The sequence below is a fragment of the Neopsephotus bourkii genome, unplaced genomic scaffold (assembly GCF_033783945.1).
Source record: "Neopsephotus bourkii isolate Nb327-2 ecotype Australia unplaced genomic scaffold, CSIRO-AGI_Nbou_v1 NB_1820, whole genome shotgun sequence".
In the NCBI taxonomy this organism is placed as follows: domain Eukaryota; kingdom Metazoa; phylum Chordata; class Aves; order Psittaciformes; family Psittacidae; genus Neopsephotus; species Neopsephotus bourkii.
In genome coordinates this window covers 1,584,908-1,604,366 of record NW_026902293.1, presented here as the reverse complement: position 1 = coordinate 1,604,366, position 19,459 = coordinate 1,584,908, and the positions used below count along the sequence as shown (strand labels likewise).

The 19,459-nt window shown below is 36.3% G+C and overlaps 1 protein-coding gene across 1 annotated transcript in view; it reads right to left on the bottom strand.

The window, feature by feature from the left end:
* Positions 1 to 878: 878 nt before the first annotated feature.
* LOC133206644 (lipoxygenase homology domain-containing protein 1-like) overlaps positions 879 to 19,459 on the bottom strand; it is a 141,024-nt gene continuing 122,443 nt past the window's right edge. The window contains exons 36-45 of the mRNA XM_061342777.1: positions 18,233 to 18,292; positions 17,753 to 17,931; positions 16,980 to 17,202; positions 12,357 to 12,511; positions 12,149 to 12,224; positions 9,197 to 9,275; positions 8,693 to 8,975; positions 7,175 to 7,253; positions 4,225 to 4,300; positions 879 to 1,722 (exon numbers count right to left, since the gene is read on the bottom strand). Of these exons, the coding sequence (XP_061198761.1) occupies positions 1,653 to 1,722; positions 4,225 to 4,300; positions 7,175 to 7,253; positions 8,693 to 8,975; positions 9,197 to 9,275; positions 12,149 to 12,224; positions 12,357 to 12,511; positions 16,980 to 17,202; positions 17,753 to 17,931; positions 18,233 to 18,292 (1,280 nt within the window). The 3' untranslated portion in view covers positions 879 to 1,652. The remainder of the gene's footprint in view (positions 1,723 to 4,224; positions 4,301 to 7,174; positions 7,254 to 8,692; positions 8,976 to 9,196; positions 9,276 to 12,148; positions 12,225 to 12,356; positions 12,512 to 16,979; positions 17,203 to 17,752; positions 17,932 to 18,232; positions 18,293 to 19,459) is intronic.

Genomic DNA, 19,459 nt, shown 5'->3' with positions numbered 1-19,459 from the left:
AGGCATTATTTACACTTGATAAATCAGAAATGGCATCAAAGAGAGCTAGTATTACAAACTATTAATGAAAGACATAATAATGAAACAAATCACATAATAGATCACAACAAAGTGATTCAGTGTAATGAACACTGATGCTAAGTAAGTGAACTGTACGCTCTGGGGATACAATTTCAAATCCATTCCAGTGTGTGTGGAAGATGTGTGAGCAGAAAGAGCACTTTTAGGAGAAACTCACTGTTCCATTGCTCACCCTGATCACATCTGCACCTTGTATTAGCTCTCCCTCTGATGACGTATCAGGTAAATAAAAATGAAATTACCTGCCAAGACCCATTATATATGTGTTTATTTTTGTGTGTGTCAAAGTAGCAACTGAAATATCATCATCTGTGAAGATATCGGCAAACATTCCTCATTTCACAGAATAGTGTGAGTACATAAACATTAAGCATATGAAAAAGACAGCCAGGCAATGTTTCACCAGCACAGATTAGAAACTCATTTAATTCCTATAATTGTAGAAAGGACATTGCTGTTACAGAACATGGTAGTGTCTTGAGAGTGAAATGGGTCTAAAATTCAGATCATCACACAGATTTTTATATCTTGGAGGTACTAAAGATGGAGCCTTTGATTAAACAGAGAGATGCCCTATGTAGCTTATACACAATATTTGTATTCCGGTCACACACACGAAACTTCAGGTGGTGTGCAAGTCGTGATTTGATTTCAGACTCATCTGTATCCTAAACCCTTCCTGAGTCAATTCTGGCAATTGTCAAAGCCTATCAAATCAAGCATTACTTTGTGCGTTTGTGACTAAGTATGTTTCTATATATTCTGAATTTCCAAAAATAATTTTGATTTTCTTTTTTCCTTTTTTTTTTTTTTTTTAAGTAAAGACATTCACAGATATAGCACTGGAAAGACAGTTAGATGGCTAAGAATGGGCACGGCAAAAACCATCAAGCTGAGCAGGGTGCTGCCTAAGCATGCTAGTAAATTATTGCAGTGTTACTGGTAACAGCTTCTCTTAAGAGACCTTTTGGATCTAAAGGGTCTCAGCTGAGGTTCTGGCTCAGCTACAAGATTTTACAATCAAATGTCAGTGAGAGGCTTACTGACACAGAGTGAATGCCTGAATAACAAATCCTTTATTACTTTCTGTTATGGTCTTCTAAAAAAAAGGAAGCGATATATGGGAAGGATGAAGAGTTGTGAAGTTTGGAAAAGGATTTTGAGAAAATCTGAAGTTTAATAAATGTTGAAATTGAAACAGATTTATTAAATTAATAAATATTGACATATTTGACCCATAAGCTAAATTTAACTTACCCACAAATTGCTACTGAAGCAAAAATGTTTGAGTATGCTACTACACTTGCCTACCCTTATGAATGCTCCGATCAAGTTCACAGAGCCATGTGCAGATTTAAATTTCTGTTTTCTAAATTTCAGTCATGCAAAGTTTTTGAGCATCTCTAATAGGATTGGAATGCAGTGCTCACATTAGACATGTTTAATTTACTGTGATGTTTTTAATACATTGTTTTGACATTCCTTCACAGCAATTATAATACCTTCAGAATTATAAAATACAAGTAAATCAGATCAGCATGAATTTGGAGAAGCAACACACTCAGGAAGAATCAGAAATCAAGGAGCTGTGGATAAAGTTGCACTGTGGTGTGGCCGTCACTTTCATCCTCAGCAAGCCACCTTAAGGGAAAAACATAAAAAGCTGACACAGACAGGGAACATATAAAACTTAACAAACAGACAAATCATAAGAGCCTGCTTCTGCACCTTTGGATTTCTAGGACACTTTTTACATTGGTTTATAGAGAAGCAGTAACCAACCTGAAGAAAATGGTGGGGTTTTGTTGCTTTGGGTTTTTTTTAGTATCTATATATGCATAATTTTAAAATGAAATTAACTTTATAAATATATTTATGAAATATTAATTTTATTTTTTGGTCATATAGGTGACAAGTAGCTTTTTTCATTGAGCAGCATAAAATCAGGATAATTTAGAGTAAGGACATCTTTTATAGCAGGTTATTGTCAATGTATTCCATTCCAGGGACTGTTTATTTCTCATATTGACTTGTGGGTTCCCAAAATACTGAGTTGCATGCTGGGCCTAAACCCTGCTCTCTAAGAACCTATGGAAGTTTTACTGTTGATTATATGGAGAATAGTCCCAGTTCAAAGCTCAGGTAGATCAATGTTAACTGGAACCTATTTTCCAAAACTGGGACCTAATTTCCAAAACTGGAACCTAATTTCCAAAGAGAGTTAAAAAGCTTCTAATACTTTTACAAGTATTATGACTGACTACTGGATGTGATGTCTACTGAGGAGTTAGTGTGTGGGGGACAGCCAATATAGTGTTAATGTAGCTCACATCTGAAGCTGCACCACTGAATAACTGGAAGATATATGGCTGAAGCTAAACAGTTCCAGGATGAAACACAACTAATCTGGGCAGATAAAAATGAATGCCTTTTAAAGATACCATTTGTACCAGAAGAGTTTTTATTTTGTGTCTTTGTGAGAGAATGAACCTATTCCACACTTACACAGTAGGCTATGAGATGACACTTGAACACATTGCTCATAGAGGTGATAGATGTGCCATCCCTGGAGACATTTAAAGCCAGGCTGGATGTGGTTCTGAGAACATGATTGAAGATATCCCTGTTCATTGCAGGGGGATTGGACTAGATGGCCTTTGAAGGTCCCTTCCAACCCAAACTATTCTATGATTCTATAAGAAGCTCCATGTCTGAGCTGGAACAGAGATGTGAAACACAGTTTTCTGTATCCAAGGAATGCCCTATAGACTGTGGGTCACTGAGGTCCCTGGGGTGGATCTCCTAATCCCTTCTACTAAAACTCTTCCATTTTGAGCAAGTAGATATGCATTAAAGTAAGGATATGACTCTAACCCACCAAGGACTCAGTTAAAAGTCCTAGTCAGCAGTCTGTAGAATCAATCTGTGCCAGTCAGTCCCCACATCAATGATGTGATTCAAGTTCTTGCTCCAAATGGGTCTCTTAAATGCCTTTCTGTTTTTACCGTAAGATTTTAAATAAAAAATAGATTAAAAAAAAAAACAGAAAAAATGTTGCAAGCTATCTTTTTTAAGAATTTTCCTCTGCCTGGTGTGGTCTTATAACCCTTATAAGCAAAAGAAGTGGAGTGGAGTGACATCAACTGAAATTCACATCTATCTGGAAGATTAGATAGTACCCGAGCATGTGTTTGGAAGAAGGTTAATGAAGGGAAGTTTAATGATGTTGGAAGAAGTTTAATGTTGCTGAGGTTGGTAATGGCCTCATATTCTCATGACTTAGACTGTAGAGTGCAATTGACTATCCAAGAACTGAAAAAAAAAAAAATGGTCCTTTTTGGGTGCAGGGTTGGGATTTGGCTTCTATGAATTGTCAAGTTTACAGGAACATTTTGGGGAAGGATAAAACTAAATATTCTTGGCTACCAACTTCTGCTTTCAGACCAACTTCTGAAAATGTTTTGTTTCAGTTTGATGGAGAGTGAAGTGGGTCTTGTTTTTCTATATTAGAAGCCTTTTACCCCAGCACTCCTTTATCCAATAAATGTCTAAATTTAGATCATTATCCTCTTACATTACATTATAAAAATATTTCTTTCTTCTTTACCTTATTTGCTGAATATATCTTAGATCCATACTAAGCAGACACTGAAACAAAAGTATTTTAATATTGCTTTTGCTCAATAAAATATACTTTTCCTCCAGTTTTATATCTATACTGCCATACCCTACCATCCTTCCACTACCACATACTGTGATTCCTTCCCATGCTTGTTTGCATACGCATGATATGCTTGTCAGAGCTATATACACACTACTACTTGTGTAATAGTTCACCGGACAGCTTCTACCTCTTGGAAACAGAATGCTAATATCTTCTCTTGGCACAGGTACTAAATTGTGTCTCTCCCTCCTACAGTCCTCCAGTTTTAATAACTTGGGAAAATATAGTGTCTTCCTCTGTTCTTGTGACAAATTAGTTTGAAGTTGGCCAAACGGTTCAAAAGTCACTGGGGATGGACTGATATGAACACAGCGTGGTTAAAAAATTCTTACTGTTTTAGGAAACCAGAAGAGAAACAACTGAGAAACTAAAAAGACTACTACTAATTCTACAGAGTGCTGAAGAACTGATCTACTGACCTGTTACAGCTGAAGCAGTACACTGAATTCCTAGATGCATCTGTTATTTCTACTTTTTCCAGAAACCATCCACTTGCTGTAGAAGGGAATAAAAGAGCAAATTGAATATAACCAAAACACAAATAAAGTATAAGATTTCTGATTTCATTTCCAAATCCTGTGTGGTTCAATACTTCCAAATGTATTCAATATGAATAATAAAGCTGAAAAGTAGATGATTCAAATTACTACCAACTTGTCTCAGTTTTACAGAGAAGGTCTTTGATTTTTTTGACAGAAAATATAAAGGAATATTTTTATTACAACTTAACTCATTTTTTCATATTGAACAGAACAGGCAGCAAGACAAATGAAACAGAGTGCATGGTAATATTGAATGCATTCTTGAAATACCATTTTGCTCTTTTAGGTGCTCTGAAATGCACTCAAAGTATACCCCTGGTGGACTTTGATCTTTAATGTCCATCAAAACAATAAAAATAGATAGACTTTATCAGTAGATGTAATTTCTTTATTGATAACCCAAGCCCGTAAATAATAGGAAAGTAGAAATTCTACTACTCCTTTCTAATAAATATATTTACACTTCTATAAACCAAGTGATGAATCTGAATGCTTCTCATATTCATATTTCTCCAACAGTCATGATTCAGAGTAGCATCTCCATGTAGGCCTGCAATCGTCTGTTGCAACATTAAGAATGTATTTACTATTCTGCTATAATTCCTATTTGGCTGTGTGAAATATACCTCCATTCTTATGCTATAGAATTTTATTTCATGGAATATTAAAATATGAAGAATTTTAAAATAAAACTTTATTATGTTTATTATTGCAGATATGCAATGTTTGTGCTGACATCTTTAGTTGTGTTTGCCGATGTGAATACTTTATGACAACATTTAAAAGCTAATTATGTTTGTATTGCTAGTACCTGGAAACCTTTTGGTATTCTTTGTAAGTCCTAAAGATAAAATACTATTTTTTAGCAAATTAATTTGGTTTTCAAATACTTGGAAAAAGTACTAAGTAGGTTAAGACCAATACAAATATTTTTATTTGTAAGTAGCCTGAAAGTGTAGTATAAAAATATTTGCAAATTATATCCATTTAGATAAAATCTTAAGGCATAGTGATGTTGCTAACTTTTCATGGACATTTTCAAACAATTAGCTAGTGTAACTATGCCATAAAGGTGTCTCCATTTTCATCTTCAGTTCGGGAGAGTAATTTGTTGGTATTGTGAAATACTTTTGGAACTTCTTTGATGAAATCTTGCGAATGGTTTAATATATCATAGACTCTACTTGGAATATATGACCTTTCATGAAATCTCTGTAATTTGGAGTCAATATTATCAGCAATAAAAATTTAGTCTCTCAAATTTACACGGCACTTTACAAACGAATATAAATGCATGTTTGCTCTCTTGAAAAGTTTAAAAGCTAATGTTTTATCCTTTATTGACAAAACTCCAACAGACCTTACTGAAATCTCCAGGTATGGAAAAAGCTAGAGGCAGCTAGGAAAGATTAGCAAACAGATGAAATATTTCAAAGAGGTGTTATGTTTGAGGATGCTTATAAGAATAATAGCTGATGTGACAAAAGACACTTGGAGATAATTTCAGAGAAAAATTCAGAGGAAGGTAGTCATGGATGTAAGATGAATCAACCTACACCAGCTGTGCTCAGAAGGCAGCATTAGTAGCTATGCGACATTTATCAGGACACAGAAAGCAGATACTTGTTGAAAGTTCAAAACCCAGGAAATAAAAATCCAACCTATATTTCCTCTGCAGATTTCTGTGCAACTCTCACAATCACAGAAGTCTGCCAGTGCGGAGTTTCTTTCCCAGATCAGTTCCAAATTACCTGAGTGCACGTACAGCAGCTAACACTAAGATGAAAGTCAGCAGGAGGATTTTATTTATTATAGGTATTCAACAGGTTTGCTGGGTTTTCTTTTTGAGTTTTTAACACCATAACATGTACAACTGACTGGGTAGTTGCAAAAAAAACCTGTTTCAACTTTTGCCTAAATAAGAACTGCTATTGGAGGATTTTGCTTGGTTCATCCAAGATATGATAAGCCCTTGCCACCTTATAGTGGCACATGTACTTAGATAAATCAGGTTTTATTAAACATAAACCTATTTCTTTCAGGCAGGTTAAGCAAAATTCACCTCACTATAGTATCTCAATCCAACTGGATCTTTTTGAATCAAGTTGTACATTGCCTGCAAATTCTGTTTATATATTTATATATCTTTAGGGGGTTTTAGACCCACTAATGTAAGCTCAGAATCTTACATGCCCTAGTCTCCTGTCTTATGTTTTTTGTAAAATTCAGGTTTTTAAGAGGTTACGTGTAATACACTATAACATAGAAGCTGCTTCCATCATCATGTGTGGGTATGTACTGCAGCCAAAGCCTAACATCAGGGCAAGATCTGGTGCACAGTAGTTTTCTTCTCGTAGTTTGACTTCCCAAGAAGAAAAGCTGTATGTCTATCAGAGGGAGCTACAGTATGCTATGACAAGGGTCTCAGCCTTATAGAATCATAGAATCATAGCCTTGCCCAAACATTTCTTAGATAATATTGAATGCATGGAAATTTTAACCTGCAGTTTGAAATTTCAATCCTTTGTTACTTAGGACCTTTAATAAGAGGTCTTAAGAGGCTGAGCAATGTTAGAAGGATAAAGCCTTCTGGGGTTTATGCTAATGAGATCTCTGTTAGGAAAAAAAATAATCAAGGTAAAGTCAAGGGAAAAGTGATAGAGACAGAGGGGATGTAAGCAAGAGGAATCAAACTGACCTCATTTGTAAACAGATTTGTATTAGCTAGCTCTAGCTGTAGCATGACTTCAAAAACCTTTCCAAATGTCAGGCAGATCTTTAAGCAGAAAGTTTTTACAAGGCTATTGAGTGCATGCAGTATACTCACCAAATCCTTTTCCATCGTGACCAATTTCAATCGAATGTAGGTTGCCCAAGTGTTTTGTCTTAATCTTGAATGTATCAACCTTTAGTATGAAAACACGATTATTAAAAAAAATATATACTGATGTCTGGAAACTTACACATTTGTTTAAGTCATTTCTGAGAGTAATTCAAATGTAATAATACTGATTCAAAATAGGTGGCTGACACCTGATGTAGTTTATTTTCCTTACTGACAACCTGTGGTAATCCTCTCCTATTAGGTCTTAGTTTAAACATGAAAGATTAACTTTTCAACCTATAGTAGGACACTCACTACCTCTTGCCCGACTTTCATCTACCAGACAAATATTTTTGCTCTCTTATGAATTCTCAACTGATACAGACTTCTAAAATGTTTTCACTACACGATACATAATTATACATTCAAGAATATAAAAGATAAAGGCTTTTACTACATGTACCATTATAATTTAAAATATTACCTTGTTTCATAATGCAGGATTTTTTATATTAGACATTAGACATAGAAGATATTTGACATATAGACTTATAAGACATTTGACATCACTGGCTACCTATTGACTTAGCTGGATTGCTAACAAGATTTCTATGCACCTACTTTTCTTTTTCAAAGAGTAATGACACCTCCTGTGTAGTACTAGGCAGAGGAAAACACTACTCAAGACACTTTCTTACTTGCCTATAGGTAACTGGGTCTATTAACCTCAGTATGGAAGACAATAGATGGGCAAAGAGCTTTAAAAAAATATTCACAGACATCCTGGATGAAAAATGTCAGGCCAACTGCGAGTAAAAAAATGTCTAGTACTGCTGGAGATAATGAGGGAGATCGCATAAGGAAGATATTTTAGCTGGAGTTTTAATTATTCAGTCATTCTCTTTCAAGAAGTCCACGGCAGAAAGATATGGAAAATATGTTTATTTCTTGCTACATAAGGGTAATCATCATTATACTCCATGGAAAATGGAGGAATTCTTTTACTAGATTAATACATTTGTTAAAATAGAACAATCTGCTAAGGTACTAGGACATCATGCAGAAAATCATCATTCTCATGGAAATATCTGTACCTGAACTAGGGGTCTCTGGAAAATTGTCATTCTCATGGAAATATCTGTACCTGAACTAGGGGTCTCTGAATAGTAGCCTAAAGTATGATGGATATCAGAATCAGGTTGATGTGCATGGTTCCACTTTATCTGCTTATAGGCTTACACATTCAGTGAGGCTCACAACACCAGCTTCCATGGCAAAATAACATGATGGGGTGTAAGAGACTGATGTACTCTCAAGCACAATATTCAAAGTTTGTGCAACAGTGATGGATATCGCACATATGTGCACGTGCACAAGCAATGCATGTTGTGCATTTCAGATCAAGAAAATGCACAGCTTGGCAGATGGGCAGGTGTAATATGAAGGTGCATTTAGAACAGAGACAGAAAAGCAACAGAGTTAGCTAGATATGGACACATCCTATAAAATGTATTGACTCACCTTTCCTCTTTCAAAGGGGTCTTTATGCTCCAGTGACTGAGACAGTTGAAATACCTCAGATTTGTCCTCATTCCCAAACAAAATAATGTGCACGTTGGCGTCAGTCCCTGCTCCCCTTTTGTCACCTGTGTATACTTTAATAGTATACTCTGTCAGATTTCTTGCTTGACTTCTGCCTTTATGTAAGTTATCTCTGTCATTCTTTTTTTTGTCTTCTCCAATAATAAAAGTTACTGGGATTTCTCTCTGTATTTCTGCCTTATTTTTATCCACAAAAAGAACTCTGAAAAACAAAACCATGTTTTTGTGGTAAGGAAATCATATGTTAAATAAAATAAAAAAAAAAATCCTGTGAATTTATGTGGGACATTTAAAGATAGACTGATTTTAAAAATATCCATTGACTGAACCACTCTGTGACAGTTATTTTAATTCAATGCTTGCTTAGTGTTTTCAACTATTGTACTATAACATGACTAAAAAATGACTACACAATATACTTACTCATTCACTTCAAATACATAGATAGGATGCTCCTTTGTAGCTTCTTTCAAATGCAATTTTTTAATGTCCAGTTTGCAGTCTACAAAGGAGGAAATGAAATATAGTGAAAATGTTGTACTGCATGTCAAGGAATCAGGTAAAGTCTGTTGTTGATATACCTGTGTCATTCCTACTGTATGAAAGCAGAATTTATTAATTCATTTATGAATACCAAGAATTAAATTAAAAATCCTGGAACCATCATAACATCCCTAATTCTTTTTCCTATTTGAAACCTCAACTTAGAAATTTAGGAGTTCTTTGTCTAGTGAAGCAGAGGAATATTATCCTCACTGTCCTTGGACAGGCATGCAGACAAGATTCAGCGCCACTCAGGCAGGCACAATCAAGGAGGAAAAGCAGAGGTGCATCTGTGATGCTTCCTCCTCCGTGAGGGGTTGATAAAAGGGCTAGAGTTCCATTCCACATGCAGCACAAAGAGGATCTCCTTAGGTGGCAGATATGAATGAAGTTTGGTAACTTGCTGTATACCTCTGCTGTTTGAAAAAGATTGCTCTCTGACTTACACTTCCTTTTGAATTTTCTGCTGGGGGCTGTGAGAAACTGATCTGAAATCAGACTCCACTGTCCATTGTTTCAAAGATTGGTCTGAGAAGCGGAGATGGGATTCCACCTATCTTTTGTCTCAGAGATGGGTGGCAGGAGTTGAGATAAGATTCCTGTGGCCATTGCCTGGGAGAAGGGTGTGAACTAGGACTCCGAGGGATGAGTGGGAAAGAGCTAAGACTCTTCTGCCCATTACCTTGAGGACTGGTGTGAGGGATTGCTACCCGTTACCCCAAGAATTGCTGCAGAACTGAGAGAGAGAGAAAGAGAGAGAGAAAGACAGAGAGAGGGGAAAAGTGTGTGTGTGTGTGCAGACACATGCAGTTGAAGAGCTGGCTGCAAGACCAGGGAAACTGGTCCACCAGGAACGTGTAAAATGTTACATGAAGAACAGAAGTACTCCCCCCAAGTAATTATAAAAGGGGGAGAAGGTAATCACCAAGAGGCATATCGCCAGGTAGCCATGAGGATGACTCCAGGAGGACACCTCCGTGAGGACACTCTCCACCAATGACTACTACAGACCCTGAGGGACACCCTCCTTGAGAGATCACCATGAGGGCAACTCCATCAGGACACCTCCAAGGGGTACCTTCAAGGGGACGACTCCAGAAGGACCACCTCCATGAGGACACCCACCTCCAATGACTATTATGGACTTCTGTGGGACACTCTGTTCTGATACCAACTACAAACCCTGAAGGACTCCCACCACCAACAACAATGACAACGGATCCCTGGGACACCTCCGGATCCACGGTGGTGACTCTCTCTCAATCTGCACCCCTAATCCTTGCTTCATTTCCTACCTTTTTTCCAATCTGTCCTATTGCTATCCCATTTGTTACAATAATTTTCTTTTTTTATAATGACTGTCTTTTTGTAACAAACTTACTAACTGATTACAGTACTTGACCTTGTTTGCATCTTAATTTCATTCCTGGGATCACAAAATGAAACAGGGTCTGGAACTGGGGTTTTCCCCAGTTGGACCCTGACAGGGGCTTATAGGTATGTGGTCTATATAGACATGCTGTCAATAATACTAGCCTCAATCTCTTACCACTAGTTAGTCATGAAGACTATTAATTTTCCATTATCTTCTATTATTTTTCCCTTCAGTCCTTCTCAACAAACTACATTCTAATATCTTTTACTACCGTCCAAGTTCCTTTAATTCTACCAATAGGAGTCTAAGTTAATTGGCTCAGGCTCCTCAGGAGAAATCCAAGAACATTGTGTTGCACTCAAGACCTGCCTGGACAGTGCACGGAGAAAGACAGAAGCTTCAGAAAGGGATCTTGAATCACGCCATCTTTAAAACCTGCTCAGATACTGGAAGAACCATAAATGCATTAGAGCAACACTCTACCCTATGTGACCAGTCCTGCAGGGTGTACATCACCTTATATGCTAAACAGCTTTTGTGTTTGGAGTTTTTTGGTTCAAAATCTTGCTCCAAGCTAGTCTTAGTCCAAATAAGTCTAGACACGATATGGACACCCTTACTGATCTAAAGTGTTTTCTCATTTAACTCCTTTGGAAGAAGGAGTTCTTCCTTCTGCCCAATACTTTCTTCAGAGCCAGTGAGCCCCAAAGTCCCTCCTTTGTCAATCTTACTTTCAAACCTGACTGGAAAACCCTTGCCTGTCACGCTGTCTGTGGTGCCCTTTAGCAATGGCCATGTTCAGCGACTGTGTCAGACACATGGCCATAGTTAACTTTCACAACTGAAACTGTGAGAAATAAAAGTAGTGAGCTATATGCCTTGTTCTCTAATGGCACCATGTGTTAATTTACAGTTCATTATTTGAATATTCCTTAGTAGCCATCCTACAGGTGAGGCAAAGAGATCATAGAATCATAGAATTTTAATGAAATTCAGTGACAAAACTGCTGATTGTGTAACAAAGTTAAAATCCCCCTCTGAATGTCACAGGGAGGAAACAGAACAGGCAAGGAAAACAATGAAAATAAATGAATGACAGAAGGAAAATTAAACAATATCATTTTCTTATGTGAGTTTTAATTATTCTCCTGGATCACTTATTTTATAAGTCAGATATTAATTGCAGAATATAATTATTCATCTTAACTGTCTGTTTTTCTTTCTTCTATGGAAAGGAATAGTTTACTTTCTTGATGAAATAATGATACAGCCTTTCGATCCAAGGATTTTAACATGTCAAATTATAGAATTTTGCTTTACAAACTATTAAGTTTTAGCAAAAAGAGTCAAAGGAAATTAATCAGGGTTTAACTCTGGCAATAATTTCATTGCTTTTAATAGGAGGCTAGCTGTGTGATTCACATCACTGACTTTAGAGAGCAGCAAAAGTACTTTACCTGTTTTACTGCTGAACAAAAGAACAACTTTATCCAGTTCTCCTAGCTCCACAGCATCCACGGCAACTAGGAAAGACTAAAATAAAATTGTTTAGTATTACAATCTTAACCTATATTACTGAAGTGTATAGCAAGATTTGAAAACAATATATAGGAATTACAAGAATAGATTAAAGAATAAATTTTAAAGTACTTTAAGACAGAGTACCTCTTTGTCCTCTCCCTGCTGGACATTCTGCAACGACCAGAGAAGGGACCTGTCCCCAGTGTCTCCATGAGTACCATATATACATGCAGTCATACGTAACAAATTTCTCTCACTCAAAATATTTCTAGAAAATACTGTGAGATGATATGTAACCACTGAAATACCAAGCAGAAAGAGATCTTATCAAGACTGTGCCACAACCTTGCACAGCTATTTGACAACATAGCAACATGCAGTCACATGTAATTAAAAATTCAAACACTCAAAATGATAGTAACATTTTTTTCCTATTCTCTCCATAACTTTGTCTTGTACCTATAAACATTGGTGATGCTGAAAACTTTACATTAAGCTAGAGAAAAGAATGCCTGTGCTTTAAGTTGTTCATAATAGCACATTATGGAAAAAATATCAGTCTGTTGCTTTTTACTTTTTATTGTGAATGCCTAATAGATAAAATCCTAATAGGTCTCAGACAATCAATTACTTTTCAGATCTTTACGAAGAGTAACTTTGGCTGGGAAGACAAGTCCTTCAGACTTCATCATCTAAGAGATGGAGAGAGAAGCTCCTAGCATGCAATTTGGAGCATCTAAGCTACCACTTTGAACTTCAACATGATGGAGCACAACTGCTGACTATTAGAGGTTGCTCGGGAAGAAAGGTCTGCCTCAGCTGAAGTCACCCGTAAATGTGTTGTGATTTAACTAGTGCTTATAGCTATTTAATTGAATACAAGATGACAACATCTGAACACCTTTGAAAGTAAATGCATGCACAGGGCAGCTGTTTATATTCATTTGCATTTTACTCATAGAAACAAATGATGTGACAGTCCTGAATATTTGCCTCTTTTAATCACCTAATCATCTCCTTTTTATTCCTAGAGATGCTGTGGTGGAAGGGCATGAATCCTGACCTTGCAAAAGGCTTCTATAGAATGAAGCTCTTCTCAGAGCTTAGATCAGTGAGACAGCTATCCCGTATAAGTCTGTGTGCATAAGCTGATTACTTGCATCCTTTGGAAGTCAAAAAGACAAAGTCCAGGTAAAGCAGCTAACAAGCTATTATCAGCTTTCAAATCTAATGACCATCTAAAATACTGAGTTCAGTAAAAGAACCACCTCTGTTCTATGGTCTTTGCCTGCTGCAGTTGAGCAGGTGCATGGAAAGAAATCCATAGTGCAAAAAAAGGTATTTAGTTTTACCTATAAAAGTTAAACTTAGTAAAAGCGGAACTAGTACGGGATACAGCTAAGGTTAAAAAGGAAGTAAAAAAACTGATGCTGTGTAAAGAACAGCAAATCATGGCTTTGTAAGATATAAAAGATTAAATACAAGGACTGTATGGAATATGGTGGGTGGTGTTATAATGAAGATGAAGAATCGGGAAACTGTGTATTTGGTAAGGGGTTCTATGCAGCGAGTGGGTCACTACACAGAACAAAGAAACCTGTGCAGTGTTATTTTTTGCTATAATTCTGATTTTCTAAACATTTTCTTTTACTTGACCTCTGTTTTGACAGTCTTCCAGATCTGAAACTTGAGAAGTTAAGCTGGACCAACCTAAAACAAGAGTGAATGGATTGCATTTGGAAGTCTTGTTTGCTGGATCCATGTGTCAGGGAGCAGCAAGAGTGGGCCTGTCCCATGAACGTGGATAGGACAGGAGCTGAGCAGGACCCCAGTGCAAGCAGTTCTTTCACTGACCGAGCAGCAATCCTGTGGTATCTGTGTGTGTCAGGCTGAGCTGTTAACAGTCCCATATGCAGCAAACAGTGAAAAAGATCTGGGAACCATCCTGGTGGTCAAGATGGGAGCAGCAGAAGAAAGGACCAGAGACAAGACTGAAAGTAAGGCTACAACATAGTTCCAAGGTTTATCCAGAAGACAGCATCAGAGGCAGGGCTAAGGACAAACGCACATCTGGTGTAGCTCAGGCATGATCTGAAAAGGACACCCTGTGCCCAATACAGCTGGAGGTTCCAGGTGAGTCTGGCCAAGGCAAGTAAGATCTATTGTCTTATTGTGGCCTTAACATGCTGAATTAAATGAACTTTGGATCAGATTATACAGTGGATAGAACAGGCAGAGTACCTTCTACGCAGAAGGGCAATTGGAGGAGAATAGAGGCTAAAATGCTCAAATGATAGTCTTTTTCAGGTAGCGGGATCACACCATAATAGGGCAAATGTGGGCAAGTAACCTTTTATCTCTGTAGTGTATTGAATAGATTGGAAAGATAAAAGATGAAATAAATCTCTGAACAGAAGTTTACATATAATGATAACATATATGAATGTTGCAACTCCATTAATTATATAAAATTCTAATGCTTTCATAATCTTAGTGTGAATTATGGCTTTGTGTTAACTTTGTGGAAATAGCTATTTGAAAGTAGCATAATACATCTTTATTTCACCTTTTCATTATTTGTTTTGCCTTAAAAGCTATAGTACTGAAAAATTCAGCTTCTGTATAGCCCTGTATGAGAGGGAAAGAGAACGCTGTTTCCTCCTGGGGGATTCTTGAGGTGTAAGCATCTCAAAGGAAGGTATAGTGAAGAGGAACTGTTTATTTATGTAGTCAGCTGGAGGCCTCTCTCCATTAATATACCCAAAGGCACATGAGTGCACAGCCAGATCTCGAGGGTCTGCACAGTACTTTACCAACTGTTTTGATGGTTTCAGTTAGCCATTAGTATATGCTTCGTCACAATCCCAAATACAAAATAAGGAAAAGATAACTAAGAAATGAAATACTAAGGCAATCTATGAGTGACAGAGCTGTATCTGAAATTGAACAGCATATGGCTTCTGGTTAAGGTGATTACAATCAGCTGCTTTTCATTCAAATTAACACAACATTGGGTTTGATTTTAGCTGAGAAAAAGAAAACCAAGAAAACATATATTAGATTTAGAGAGCTGACAGAAAAGCAGATCTGTTTTGCACCATAAATTTCAAGTCAGTTTGTGTGTAAAGGATCCTTTTGAACTCCATGTATGCCACCTGCTGTGGAGCTGCTTTCTTGGACATAAAATGGCAAAGATTTGGGGGAATATGTTTTTTCACTGTCCTTTTTTTTTTTTTCCCCCATTGTCGTTACAAATCCCTCCTTGAAGACTTCTAAAGCATGTGTGGGAAGAAATAAGTGCAACAGATAAGCTGTTTTGTTTGGTTGGCTCTTTTACCTAAACACATAGGTAATATAATATCTATTCCTTTTATTTTTTTGAGATTTTTTTTTAATCTCTTGATCTCAAACGTTTTACAAAGAAGAAAATATTACAAAATAAAAAAAAGAGAATTATTTTTTTAACCTAGAGGTCGGTGATAGAGCCAGAGTCCGAGCCAAGATCATGAGGGTTCCAGTCTCACTAACCATTTATCGGTGATAGAGCCAGAGTCTGAGGCAAGATCATGAGGGTTCCAGTCTCACTAACCATTTATCAACCACACTGCATCTCTCTCTCACCATTTCAGTGTGCTAGTAATGTATCATCAATATTTCTGCATGTGACAGCAATCAGGCTTTTGCAAAGGGCATATTTATGTGCTTTATGTTAATCTGACGGTCTTCTTTGTTTCAATCTTCTGTATGATTGAAGCCATTAAGCCCTGTTCTGTACCTGTACTGTACAAGTCTTCAAGTGAAAATAACAGCTCTAAGCTATATAAAATCTAAAGCCTAAATACAAAATTTAAGTTTTCAGTTGCAGACAAATCATGAAAAAAACCAAACCAAAAAAACAACAACCCCAAAGCCCTCTTAATCCTACTGAAATTATTTTCATGCTTACATTTAGACACATGCAAACACCTCACTGAAACATAGCCATGAATTCCAGTCCAAAAGCATGTTGAGGTTGTTGATTTAACACCTTTTTCATCACTCTTTGGATGAACTGACTTATTCTTTACCGAGGAAACTCATTTGTTTTCTGCCTAAAACTCAGGCACAAATAATTTGAACATTAAATAACATTATTTAGTCTGTTTAATTGACTTGAGGACTGTTCTCTCATATGGTGGCATTCAGTAAGCATTAGAAGAATATGGAAGATATAGTGGATTTCAGATGAAAACCTTTCTTTTATTTTGCTTAACAAAGGTGACATTCATAAGGAAATTGAGCTAATTTTAACAGGCATAAATATTTGTAGTGGATAAAGGTAGTAAAGCTGATGCTTATATGTAGCTTTGAACTGTTATTTACTGAAAATCTTTGGAATGTGCAAACAAAAAAAAGTTGTTTAATAGCGAATGAGCTATAAAAAATCATATTGTCAATGTGAGTAAGATAAGCAGCTGAGAACGAAACAAAGGAGACTAGAAATATTACAATATTGCAAGAAAGGTATGTTTCTTACAAACTGTTCTTTGGAGCATATAATAATAGTTATGTGTAATCAAATGAATATTTCATTTCCCACTTTATGGTACAAAAATTAAGCTGAGTGGGTAGTATTTTCCTTCATACATTTTAAATTCTTATCCAGACTTTATGAATCATTAAAAAAAGACAATAAAATTTTTTGTTTTGATAAAGGTTTCAATTGTCATATTAGGACATGTTAACCTCCTGGATCACTCTACCACTTTAAAGTAGATTTGTACCTACCAGAAAGTGCTTCTTTTAATGGCCACTCTACAGGGAATTCAATCCATCTGTCTCCATTAAAAGAAAGAGGAAGTGTTTTATTTATGGTGAGACGAAAGGTATCAAGGGTTGACGTGTTCTGCATTTTTAAGTAACAAGGATACATCTGGGATATGCTGTTTTCCAAACTCTGGAGACCAAATCTCACTTTATAAAGCATTCCCAAATCAGATGGTAAGTGTATCTAGGAAGCAACGAAACAAGGACTTAGCATCTCAACAGAGATATATAGGTATATGCATAGCTAATTTAGGAAGAGGGGAAATTTTCTCTAAAGGGATCAGCATGGACCTAGCCCTATTTGCATCAGCCTTGGTGCTAAAAGTCCCGCTGAGTTCAAAGGCAGCAGAACCAGGTTGAATGTAAGCACTTATGGAACTATTAGCTTTGTACTCTAGGGCCATTCATTGTAATTATTCTATCAAATTCAAATTACATACTGCACTGATTTCTAAATGTGCACAGTTACTGTTAATGCCGTTTAAATTGATATGCATTATTAACTATGACTATTTGTTGTCAAAAAAAAAAAAAAGATAGACTACCCTTGATCACCATGAACTTGAGAAAGCCAAAAATTAAAAATGAAATCTAATTTGAAACTGAAAATTTCAGTTCTGCTTTTCTTGAATATTTTAACAATAATATCTGCAATATTTACAGCACTACATGATTATTTCTCTCTAAAAATAAACTCAAAATTTAAATATAGACAAATGTATAGATTATTTTACATCATATGTTATTTGGTTCTTAGCCCGATGCTCCACTTTCTTTTCCATGGAAACTAGATTCGACTTGCCGTTGCTTCCATAAAAAACCATAACCAACTTGGATAAAATTTCTGACAACTTTTCAAAGTCTGTATATTTTTCTTCTTCATGTTTTGTGAAATAAATCCTCCATCTGCCTTCTGAACAAACAAAATAAGGAAAATAAAAAGAAAAAAATAGATTAAAGATGTTTCTGTTTTCACATTTTAGCTAGGGTACCTGAGATAAAATTGCCAAGACATATCTTAGCCTACATGAGGAGCGCTAATATTATAAGCACTTCATCTGGTGCTGATCAGCTCCCTGTGTATATTTCCATTTCTTACTGTTACAAAGGGGGACGTACTAGTAAGCGTAATGATGTATTGTGGTGAAAATATTCTCACATTATTATTTCAGAACGAATGAATAAAACAGTCAATGTAATGGCAGAAGAGATACCTGAATTCATTTGCTCTTTTCCTAAAGGCCAGGCAGAACTGCTTTTTCTCTCCTGAATTTCTAATTAAAAAAAAAGATTGAAGACCAAATTAATACTTTTGTAGAACAGTGTCTAAATGATAATAAATGCCTGTATTCATCTCTACTGAGGCAATTGACTGAGTATTATATCATTTAGATTAAAGATTTAACTAGGAAATGTACAATGTGATTTTCTACTTAAGCATCATTTTCTACATATCATCCTATTTAATCAACTGACTCTAGAGCTAGCTTTTTACTATGAAACCACTGTGACGTGAAGATTCAAGTATTTTTCATTTTAAATAACTTCTGTTTCATGTATACAACTTACGCTCTGGATATATCAGACATAATTGGATGTATTTAATGCCCGTTTTAGCAGCTGATGTTCCTCCCACTGCTAGCAGTTCCCACTGATTTCAGTGGGATTTGTTATAGACCAAAACTACTTATAATAATTTGATAGATGCCTGAACTAAAGACGAAAATCCTTATTTTGAGAGCACAACCAAGTTTGGATTTGTCAACTGTATAATAAACCTCACTTTCTTCTTTTACCAAATCAGTGCATTCTAGTAGAAACAGAAACATATACATATAGCCTTAAACACACTAAACATTCCTATATTTTATTCAGAAAAGTCCTAACATACAATCTAAAAGAAAGCAGAAATTATTTGCTTTTCCACCATAATAGCTTCCTCTTTTTCTCGCCAGGTTTCAAATGATCAAAAGTTAGAGATGATAGAGCAGAGGAAATGGATTGCACTGTGGTTCTACTCATTCTCAATAGGCTCTTGCTGGACAAGCACCACCATGCAAACTAAACTACAACAAGCAGATATGCCCTCATAATTAGGAGGAAAAAAGAGCTAAAATATTTTCTGTAATTTAAGGACTCATCTACAGTCTCTATTTACTTCTCTCAGGGGCAGGGTCATAAGAAATCAGCCTTAAAGGTGCATTCTGGGCTTCCGTTACCCACTGTCTCAGTTGGGGTGTGCTGTGCACACCAAACTGAGCTTGTATTGAAACCACAGCACAGTGAAGTAGGGTACGCATTCCCTTCTTGTCTTGACAAAGATTGCAGTCAGTCATAAGCAGTGGGGTCAGGTCAAAACTGCTCCTCTCTGGACTGATTACTCCCATGGTGCCCGTTAAAAGTATGTCCAGATTCTGGCAAAAGCTATCCAAACAGCATGG